This window comes from Malurus melanocephalus, unplaced genomic scaffold (assembly GCF_030028575.1).
Source record: "Malurus melanocephalus ecotype Western Australia unplaced genomic scaffold, MMel_1.1 scaffold_201, whole genome shotgun sequence".
In the NCBI taxonomy this organism is placed as follows: domain Eukaryota; kingdom Metazoa; phylum Chordata; class Aves; order Passeriformes; family Maluridae; genus Malurus; species Malurus melanocephalus.
Window position 1 is genome coordinate 286,236 of NW_026623433.1, and position 10,393 is coordinate 296,628.

At 45.6% G+C, this 10,393-nt stretch overlaps 1 protein-coding gene across 1 annotated transcript in view; it reads right to left on the bottom strand.

The window, feature by feature from the left end:
- Positions 1 to 224: 224 nt before the first annotated feature.
- The window catches only part of BARX2 (BARX homeobox 2), a 33,682-nt gene continuing 23,513 nt past the window's right edge, over positions 225 to 10,393 (bottom strand). Inside the window, exons 2-4 of the mRNA XM_057373531.1 lie at positions 4,712 to 5,009; positions 2,250 to 2,334; positions 225 to 1,495 (exon numbers count right to left, since the gene is read on the bottom strand). Coding sequence (XP_057229514.1) covers positions 1,241 to 1,495; positions 2,250 to 2,334; positions 4,712 to 5,009 — 638 coding nt within the window. The 3' untranslated portion in view covers positions 225 to 1,240. The remainder of the gene's footprint in view (positions 1,496 to 2,249; positions 2,335 to 4,711; positions 5,010 to 10,393) is intronic.

Genomic DNA, 10,393 nt, shown 5'->3' on the forward strand with positions numbered 1-10,393 from the left:
GAGGAGACAGAAAATAGTGCCCATTCACCCAGGACAGGGTGGCATTTACAGCACCCTCACCTCCCTCAGCAAGTGCTACAAGTAGTTTACACAGACCCTCTTGTGAAGTGATGTTAAGGAAAATCTGATGACTTCTGTATTCCCCAGATTTTGTTGGAATAGGAAAACCTATTGCAGAAAAGCCCCTTCTTGATGTTCTGAATTGACAATCTCTGAARGAGAAACAATAACAACTGTTTGATTTATATATTTTATTTTTAATTAAAAAATAAAGGTTATCTTAATACATCTCTTGCAGCCTTTGGGCAAAATGCACCCTTAACAAGACTCTCTGAAACATGATGCACATCCTTTCTTGGCACACATCCTAAACAAATGCCAGCTTCCTGAAGCAACTTTGGAAATCCATCATTTCCCCCAAACCCTGAAAACATTTAACAGTTCATTTTAAAAATCCCTACAAAAATTAGAAGTGGGTCCAAAGCAAAATCCCAAATCCAAGCATCCCAAAGCTTTTGGAGCAGACTCATATCCAAATGCTCATCTCAATCCAAGTTTTATCCCAGGTCATTGCAAATTCACCGACACGGCACAAAACCAACCCAAGGAGAGGCAATTGGAGCTGATCCAGGCATGGATCTGCCTTTGGAAGCTTTGATCTGAACAGGGTCAAAGCAAACCTGGAGTTCTGAACYGTTTCCTAAAATGGTTTAAGTCGGGCCCATCCCTGACAACATTAAGTGCTGTTTCCACGAGGAGATGGTGCTGTCAGAGCTGCCATTCYTCAGCTGTCCCTGATTTGGAGCCCAGGCCAAGCTCTTTGTCCCACACAAGGCAAGGATCAAGCCAAGGGAAMATCCCAACCCTCCAGCACAGCCACACACGTCTCCCACTGCCTGGGAGAGCCCTGGGCTTCTCCAGGAGCTGTCTGSGGGTTCCAGCTCTGCTTTTCCCTGGAAATGTCCTGGCCCTGGCCCTCTCCACAGGAGGGCTCAGGCACCACTCCCACAGGATGTCTTTGTTCCACCTGGCCCMTGATGGCTGATTCCCAAAGGCACAAAGTGACCAATCTTTAGACTTATACACAAGGTCTACATATATATATATATATATTTATATATATATGTACACACACACCATTACATACATATTTAAATATATATATATACATATATATATTTGGTTTTGGTTTTTCTCTTTTTTTTTTTTTGCTTTTCTTTTCCCCTCCTTTCTCTCCCTTTTAACTTAAAGGTGTGGTCTCCTCTGAGGAAGGCTCTGGTATATGTTCTGGAGACTTCTCTGTCTCCAATGGGACATCTTCTGGCTTCTCCTCTGTCAGTTTTGGCTCCTCKGAGGCTTGAGATCCCTCCAGCTCCTGACTCTGAGCCTGGCTGTTCATTTTCTCCTCTGCTTCGATCTCCTCCAAGGTGGGAATGGAGTTTTTCTTCGGACGGCCTTTGGGCTTTGTTGGAGCTTCCTGTCCACCCTTCAACACCTGGAGCAGAGAGATGAACCATCAGGATCCTGAACTCTGCTACTCTCACACATCCTGTTCTTATGTCTAATTCCCTCTCTCTTCACACCAACCCGGCAGCAACAAGACACTCCTGCCAAGGATCCAAATCCCAAATTTGTTTGAAGTGACAGTAACTTCTGCAAGTGTCRYACATATCCAAAGGAACAGCCTAGARCTGCATCTCCTCTCCCAGATCAGAAAGCACGGACACCTCCACTAGAGAATGCCACAGCATCCTCTTCCCACCAACATTTATTGGGTGGTTGTCCTCTATAAAAAGCATTTTAACTGTAAGGGGACCAAGAAGATGAGAATAAGGGAAAGGAGAAAAGAAAATATGAGAAGCAATAATTAATGATATCAACTCTCAAAACTGCTGTTTCCATAGAACACCACAGTCTTTTTTTGTCTATGCACAAAACCAATCCCAGAAGCACTGAGATCACTCAAATACCAAAAATGCAGGAGATATTTTGGTTCTTCCCTCCATTCTGTGATCATTTCTTTCACCCCTTTGCTTTGTTCTCCTCCTACTGCCTTTGGTCCTCTCTAGCCCACCACATATGCTGCAGTATGAACACTTCCAAAAAAGAGACAATCTGTGAAAAATGATCAGGAATAAAACAAAATTTGGTATAAATAGACACAAGTCACWCCACTATGTTCAGCTTCCAAATCTGTTCTTTGCAGTCAGTTTTTAAGAACCATGGAGAAATGACAAGGACCCACTCACCATTTTTTTCCACTTCATCCTACGGTTCTGGTACCACGTCTTCACCTGCAGCTGAGTCAGCCCCAGGGACTGGGCTAAGTCGAGCCTGGGAGACAAACCAGACAACAAAATGAGTTTACAGAAGCCAAGAGGAGCTCAGGAGTCAGGTCCAGCCAGTTCAACGCTGTAAGAGCATTCAGAAGTGTCTCTCTGTTCAGTTGTTTCGAGAACAGCCACAAGAAAAYGGTAAACACCATGAATTTGGGATGCAAAGACAGATGCTCCTATGGAAGATGCAGGTGTTTGCAAGCTCTCTGTTCTCTTTTCTCCTTCTAGAAGTGGCAGATCTTGTCTGTCCACTTGGTAACATGAACCTGCTGCACTCCAATTCCTGACACTCCATGTTTGTCCATGAATTAAGAGCTACTGATACATTCACATGTGAAAAACAGGTCTCTGGTGTCTGAAGCAAACACATAGGAACAGACACCCAGCATCAGCCTGTCTTTGTATATTCCTAATTCACTAATTTCAGATTGGGATCATGGGGCTTACCCACTTTGTACCGAGTAGCACTACATCGAAATCAATTAATTTCATACACATTCTGCTATTTAGGCAATTTAGGCTTCTAAGTGAATTATTTTTTGCGTGTTTAGCTGCAGGGTATATGTGGCAGACAGCCCATAATCCTGATTCATCCTCCACAAACCTCCAAACCATGCAAGTTCATAAGAACCATTCATTATTTCTCCATTAAAGCCCAGGATATGTAGCAAATGCGACTCAGAGCAGCTCCTGATCCTTCCCCACAGGGGATAACACCATGCATCTGGCAGTTTTGTAATGGAGTTGCACAAGGGATGGAGTTGGAAATCCTCAACCATGCTGGGAAAGTGCCCCTCAGAGTCATGCAAGTCCTGCAGGTGGGACAGCTTCAACTCAGAGCCACATTCCACAGCATTCTGGATTCTGAGATTTTTTTGGCAAATATCTCCTTGCCTTTGGATGGGGGAACATGTTTGTCAAGGCCATGTTTTTCATAATAAAATCTTTGTTACAGCTGGGCTCCTTGGGCAGCCAGACTTACATTTACAAACACCCACATAACCCACAGCAGCTCTCTGTGCTCCCCTCACACTCATGGATCCATGCTTCTCCCCCCCTTGGTATTCACTCTGGACCTGCAGGCTTGTTGTGCCATTACATCACATCTAAAGCCACTGATCTGAGACACCTTTATGGTTATTTAGGAGTAGAACATGTCAGAGTCATTACCCCAATGTGCTGCACTCCCTCTCTATGATAAACCAGAGGCTTCAGGTGCCCTCCCAGGGGTGCAATCTCCTATCCAGGCCAAAATCTGCAGGAGTGAGCACAGATCAATCCACTGCTTTGTCCCCACATTTCCAGCCATGAGTGGGCAGAGAGAAGCACGGCTTGGCCAACCCTTTGTGCCTTACATCTGGTAACACCGGGATTACCCAGCTGCCATCTCTTGCCACACAGCTCAGTGCAACCAGCACTGCCTGGAAACCCGAGCAAACAAACACAGGGGAAGCGGTCCAGGGGCAGGAATTGCTTATTGGCCTCAACAAAGCTGAGGAACAGTCATGTGAGTTTATTAATTACCAGCCTTGAGTGCTTCAGTGAAGGGTCAACCATCTGGTGATGTGAAGCTGTGAGGAGTCACTGCAGGCACAGAACTCTGAAACTACATGAGGCAGGCTGGCCACGGCCAGGAATTTTGGTCTTGCTGCAATTTGGTGACAGGCGGTAGGAGTAGAAAAYGCCATCATCAAAATCAATTTAAATATTGATTTAAATATCAGTGGACTGCAGGGACAGATACCTTTCAAACCTTCAGGTTTACAAACTTCCTAGGAATTGAATGAGTCTTTTTTCCATAATTTAAATTTGCAGAGTAGGAGTCAAAGCCCTTAAAAACCCAAAACCTCTCTTAGTTTGGTTTGCCCATGTGGTACCAAGTAATGCCTAAGAAGTTGCCTGTGCCTTTGCAAGGCAGCTTCCAATGCCAGGCTCTGGTTTCCAAGCTTATGGACGGGCCACCACCTTCCCACAGAATTGCTGCCTAAAGTGCTGGATGAAAGCCAGCTCGGGAGCCAGCTGAAGATACCACGAACACACAGCAGCTCCATCTTTTTTCAAGTGYGCAGCAGGAATGGGAAAGGCAGAGATCTTCCTGCTCTGAGGAGCCTGGAGACTTGCTCCCACCCAAGCGTGTGTATCATCATCTGGCGTTTTCCACCGATATGATCTATTTGTGTGACATTTAATCCCAGGAAAAGTAGCCTTGAAACTGAATGTGGTTACCTGAACCATGGCTGTGGCCAATGGCAGAGGCACCTCAGAGGAGCCAGAGGCAGCACCCCCAGCCAGGGAATGTTCACTGTGGAACGGCTGAGCAGGGCTGCAGCAGCCCTTGTGCCCATGGCTGCTCCTGGCGTGAGCCACGCACCTACCTGTCRGGGGTAGAGAGGTACTTCTGCTTCTGGAATTTCTTCTCCAGGCCCATGAGCTGGATCTCGGTGAAGATGGTCCTACTCCGGCGCGGTTTCTTGGAGCGCGGCGTGGGCTGCTCTGTCTCCGACTCGCTGCTGCCCTGGGGCTCTCCTGGGGAGCCCTCGGTGCCCGTGAGCCCCGGGCAGGGCTGGGCTGGCAGCCCCCGGGAGCTGCTGGGCGCCGGGAGCAGCGGGGGCACGGCGGGCGGCTGCCGGGTGATGACCGAGATGAGAGGGTACGCCCGCAGAGAGGGGGAGCCTGCRGGGAGCAAGCAGAGGTGCCTGAAGGTCAGGTCAGTCCTGAGGAGTTTGAGTAACCGAGCACAGGGGAGAGGAGTGGGACAGAACAGCCTTCTTGGCTCGCCATTCGCTTGATTATTCCCCTCTTTGGACCCCAAACAAGACTATTTCCCTCTTTGGACCTGTTCCTTCTCCCAAATTGCACAGCTTTCCTTGTGCCGGGGAGCCYTACCCCCACCCCTAACCCTAGGACAGGGAAAGGAAGGACTGCCTTTCCACTCCTTGTTTTAGGAGCTATGACAACACACACCAGTGGAATCACCTGTCTTATTACTGTAAGAGATTAAACTCCAAGCAAAAGATGAAATCTATCCCCATTCTGTTTCAAACTTTGTTTCCCTGGGGAGAGTAGGACAGGTTCTCTTGAGACAGTCACCTCCCCTCCCCTTGCAGGTAACAGAGAACAGAGTTCAGTTCGCAGCTCATCCCATCCCCTACCAGGCAACTGCATCTGAACCACTTCCATCCTCCGCTGCCCACACTGATGCCACTGACCATGCAGGATGATGAGGATGAATAGATCCCAAGGGTACTTCACTGACTGAACTCTGCATCTTACACCAACCAGTGGATACCAGCTCTGAAAAAAAACCAGTTGTGCTCCAATCCTTCCAGGCCAGGGCTGTTCCAGGATGACAAATCCAAACATTCCCAAACACCAGAGGAAGTTCTGATTCACCTCAGGCCTGATTTGCAGCTATAGCAAATTCCCGGTCAGCCTTAGCCCCAGGAAATTGAATGCTCCTTCAAGATCTGGGCAGGGAAATTGAGCTGGGAACGTATGGGAAACATAAATCTTCTTAGGAAGATACACAACCTGCAGAGTCTTGGGCGAGTCACTTCCTTGCTCCGTACCTCAGTTTACCTCTTTTGCAAAATGGAAACAATCCTCCTTACCTATATCACTGGTGGTAAAACATGGATTAAAATTTAATGTACACAAAGTATTTGGAGATCTTTAGATAAATGGTACTATGGAAAGGAACATATTACACCAGCAGGCCCAATTGTGAAACCCTTCACATGAATCACCACTAATGAAAATAATGATCTCTAGACCTCAATGAGTGTGTTGATGTGATTAACTCTGTACAGTGGAAGAAAGGAGTTGCCAACCTGGCCTGCTGATGACCTGTATTCCTCAGCCCTCTCCCCGAGTGTGGGGTTGGGATCACAAGAACCAGGCCCCAGATGAGCTGTGGTGCCCAGGGTATATCAAACAACAGCACAGGTTGTTGATTGTCGATTCTCTTCTCAAGCACAGCAAGTTGTGCAAAACTCAGCCCCTTACAAAAACAAGCTTAGGAAACTAATGTCAGATTGGGATATAGGGATAGCTGTGACTTTGTCCTCTACACCTCTGCARCATTAAAAATCAAAATATTTCCATTAAATGTTAAGCTTTCCACTTACACCACCAAGGAAGCACTTGAAACATGAGACCATGATTGCCAAACCATTCTTTAACTCATTTCAAGCTTTATCTACCTTTTCTTTCTGTGGATTTTTTCCAGCTGAAGACCATGCTGATCTACAGCATCACCAAGAAACCTGGTGGAAATTCTGCCTTGATTTACAGTTTCAGTGGCTGTTCAAAGATTATAAATTTGGACAGACGATGCCATCATTATCCTTTGCTTTACACACTAAATCTGTGCAGGTATTTATGCTCCCCCTGACACCACACAGCTTAATAGGAGGTAAAGTATGTGCTGTTCCTGCAGCCTATGCCCTCCTTGGCAACCCACCACTGTTAATTTCTGATACTGTGGGATAATAAAAACTTGCTGACCCCCCCATAGAACTGATGATTTCCTCTCTTACAGCCAAATTTGCCAAAAAAAAAAATCCCTCTCTTTTCTCCTGAAAGGGTCCCTCCATTTCCAGAGTCCTATGCTGGAACACCAAGGCCACCTCCACCGTGAGAGGTGCTCCTGGGTGAGCCACGGGGTTCATGAGGACATGACATGTTGATGTCTTGATTTGCAGCAGTCCTGGGACTCAGCCCCTGCACATGACTGCTCTCACTCAGGCTCTAAGAGACTTCTTGGATCCCAGTTCCACCCTGTTCTGGAGAAGGAGACTGAAAACTGATTTCCTTTCTTACTCCATAAGCTTACTCCAGAAAGGAGTGGGTCCAGTCKTATTACATTCCCTTATCCTGCTGCTGCTGGGTTCTGGTTCAAACCTGCCCATCACAGAGCTCCTGCTCCTCTATGGGTGCATCCTCCAAGCCTTACCCCATAGCCCATTCCTGTCATCACTCATGGGTAGCTTTTGGCCCCAGATCACTGGTTAATCAATACTTTTGTACTTCCATATATTTCCAGCAGGGCTCTCCATAAAGCACAAAATTACTCATGAGTAATAAATCACCAGAGCACAGAAACCCCTGCAAGGCTCCAAGTGACTGAAACTTCTGGATGAAAGAATTTTTACAAGGAACTCTCTTTAAGAGTCACCAAAGTTATTTGATATCAGAGCAAYCAGGCATATTTGCTTTCTGTATGGCATGGCAGCAGCAAATGGGATTGCTCAATGAGAGGGGAGGATAGTTACAATGATCCCAGACCTTCATCAGAGGAAAGTCTCTTCAGGCTATTTTTCTAATAGGCAGGTAAGATCACGATTAAAGGAACTGTTTTCCCAGATCAGGAGCAAGGCCTTGGCTATTTTTGCAAAGTGCAACAGTGGTTATTAGAGAAGCAGATGACACCAGAGTTGTTCGGGTCTGTGTTTTCAAGTACTGAGCACCTGAATGAAGGGATATATTTTCCAAAATGTTCAGCAGCCAGCAGCTGTGACCTGGCCAAACACTCAGAAAAGCTCAGCACATGCTTATTTTTGGTGCCCACGTCAGGACACAAATTTATTTACGGCCCTTCTGAAACCGCAGYGCTGCTTCTGCACAAGTCATGGTTCACAACTACCGAGCTGATTCGAGTTCCAGGTGCTAAACAGATTTGTGAGGCTGTTGACACTGAGTGTCGTGTATTTGTTTATCATTTGCACTCGTAAGTGTAACCTTTGCTTATGGTTTGACACCAAYAGTTGTGACAGTGCTTTTAGAAACCATCGTAAATAACCAAAGTATCATGTTCAGCCCAGCTTCCACAAAACTGCTCAGCTTTGTGCCCTCAGCCTGGTGAGGACACAGGATGGTTGTGGCATGGAGTTAGGAATAAGGRTGGCATCTCAAAAAGACATGGGGTTCCAGGCTGCAGGTATTTTTTGGAGGAAGGCTACAGGTCAGAAAGGGGGCAGTGCTTTAGCAGCCCCTTGCACGTAGAGCAAAACAGAAATAACTGACCCCTACATTGCACTAGCCAGCTTTCAGATCCCACAGAAAAAAAAGCCCAAATTCAATGTCCTGCTCTGGATCTAGTTATCCCAAAGTTCAACATAACTGAAGCTGAGCCAGTCCATTGTCTCTAGGTACACTGTTAATRTGACTCCCCTTAAACCATCCATACACTTCTCACCCTGATAAAGCCTTGYCTTCCAAACACCGCGAAATCTGAGGCGAGATCTAAATTTCACATCCCTCAGAGTTCAAAGGTATTTCTAGACTGACACGGTATTGCAAGAATGGAATAATTTCCTAATCTCCAACAAATTAAATGCTGGCAAGCAGCTCTTGTCTGCTCAGCACTGTTGTAACAYGCTCTGTCTCCCAAACTGGGATGAATGGGGGAGAAGAGCTCTTTCCTTTCCATATCTGCCTTTCACAATGGTTCCACTGAATGTTTCTCACCGGCACTGTTGTGTGAGCACCTTTTCTGACCCACTGCTCTTTTGCACATGAAAACCAAAAAGCTTCCCACATAAACCAGAAAATGAGGAATTTGCTACCCTAGAAACACCTAAAGCATTTTAYTATTTCCATCTAAAACTGTCAAGAGGCCCCACATTCCAACGCTGAAATCATCAGTGGTTTAGCACTCAGGAGGTCTTATTGCTCTTCACAGTGGTCTCTTATGTGGTTTTCTACAGAAAAGTCCCRGTTTTATCTTCTAGAATAATCTTAATCTCCCTAAAGCCTGGAGTAGTCTTGGGCTCACTCTGCTGCTGAATATTTCTCAAATACTTGGGAAGCATTAGAATAATCCCATAGTTCATACCATGCACAACTGAGGGAGTKCTGCCTAAACAACAGAATTTTTCCTGTAGTTTTTTTTTTTAAGGATTTGAATAATCTCAGTTTCAAGCAGCAAGAAAGCTCCTACTTCTGTCCACCCCAAAAAGCAAACATCTGCCCACTCTTGCTAAAACCAGCCAAGGGCTAAAATAAAAAAGGCACTGGATCTGCAGAGCATTTTCTATGATCTGAAAACATTTAAATGTGCATTGGCAGCTATTGTACAGTGGATAACAGACCTGCAGTAAGCACTGCCCACACCACCTTGGCATGCATTGGCTTACTCAAGCCACACAGGTTTAGGAGAATCCTGGACTCCTGTTTCCTAATTAATGTCAGATATTTCTGCTACAAATGTATTGTGATTTGATGCATCCAGAGATATTTTTCTTTCTCATTTGTTTTCTTTTTCAGCAGCAACACCAAGAAGATGTTACATCAAGAAGGCCAACTTGAAGCCAYCTGTACTCATCTGCCGGGATATTTTCTAATAAACTTCTTTTAAACTTCTTCAGACCACAGTGGACACACCACCACTGCACCAGATCACCTTACAAAAGTCACAATTAAAAATAAATGCTTCAAACAAATCCTTCCCCCTTATTTACACCCCCTCCCCTCCTCCCTGGCTTGATTTCAAACCAAACAGACACAGAATAGAAGGAAGAGAAAAGGGAAAGCACTATTCAGTTTCACGGTTTGACTGCCGGCAATGGAAGAACAGTTTTCCTCCCAGGCAAACTCRGTTTCCAAATGTTGTTTTGGAAAGCAAGAAAGAAAAAGGAAGGAAAGATTGATGGATCAGCTCCTCTTGGCAGGTCAGCCCTGCTCGGAGGCACAATGAAATCTTATTCAGAATGTGCTCCAGTGAAAGGTAAATAATAAAAGAAAATTAATTTACAACTCAGGAAGGTCTATAAATCTCTCATCTCCCGAGTGTCAAAACAAAGGGAACCAAGAAGGAGGTGAGTTCATTTAAAAAAGAACTGGAATTTGCTGAAGGAGCAGGCAGCCTACTGAAAGGAATAAGCAAGCCCWGAGTGAAGCAAGGAAAACAGAAGAAGCATGGAAACATTGAGAATTAATTGAACCACATACGGTTTGTTTAGTGGGGAGGGTATGACATTGACTTTTTCCACCACAGATTCCCAAAAGCAGACATTCTCCAATCATCCTAATTCCACGGGTCTCAGCTAGAACTTTAC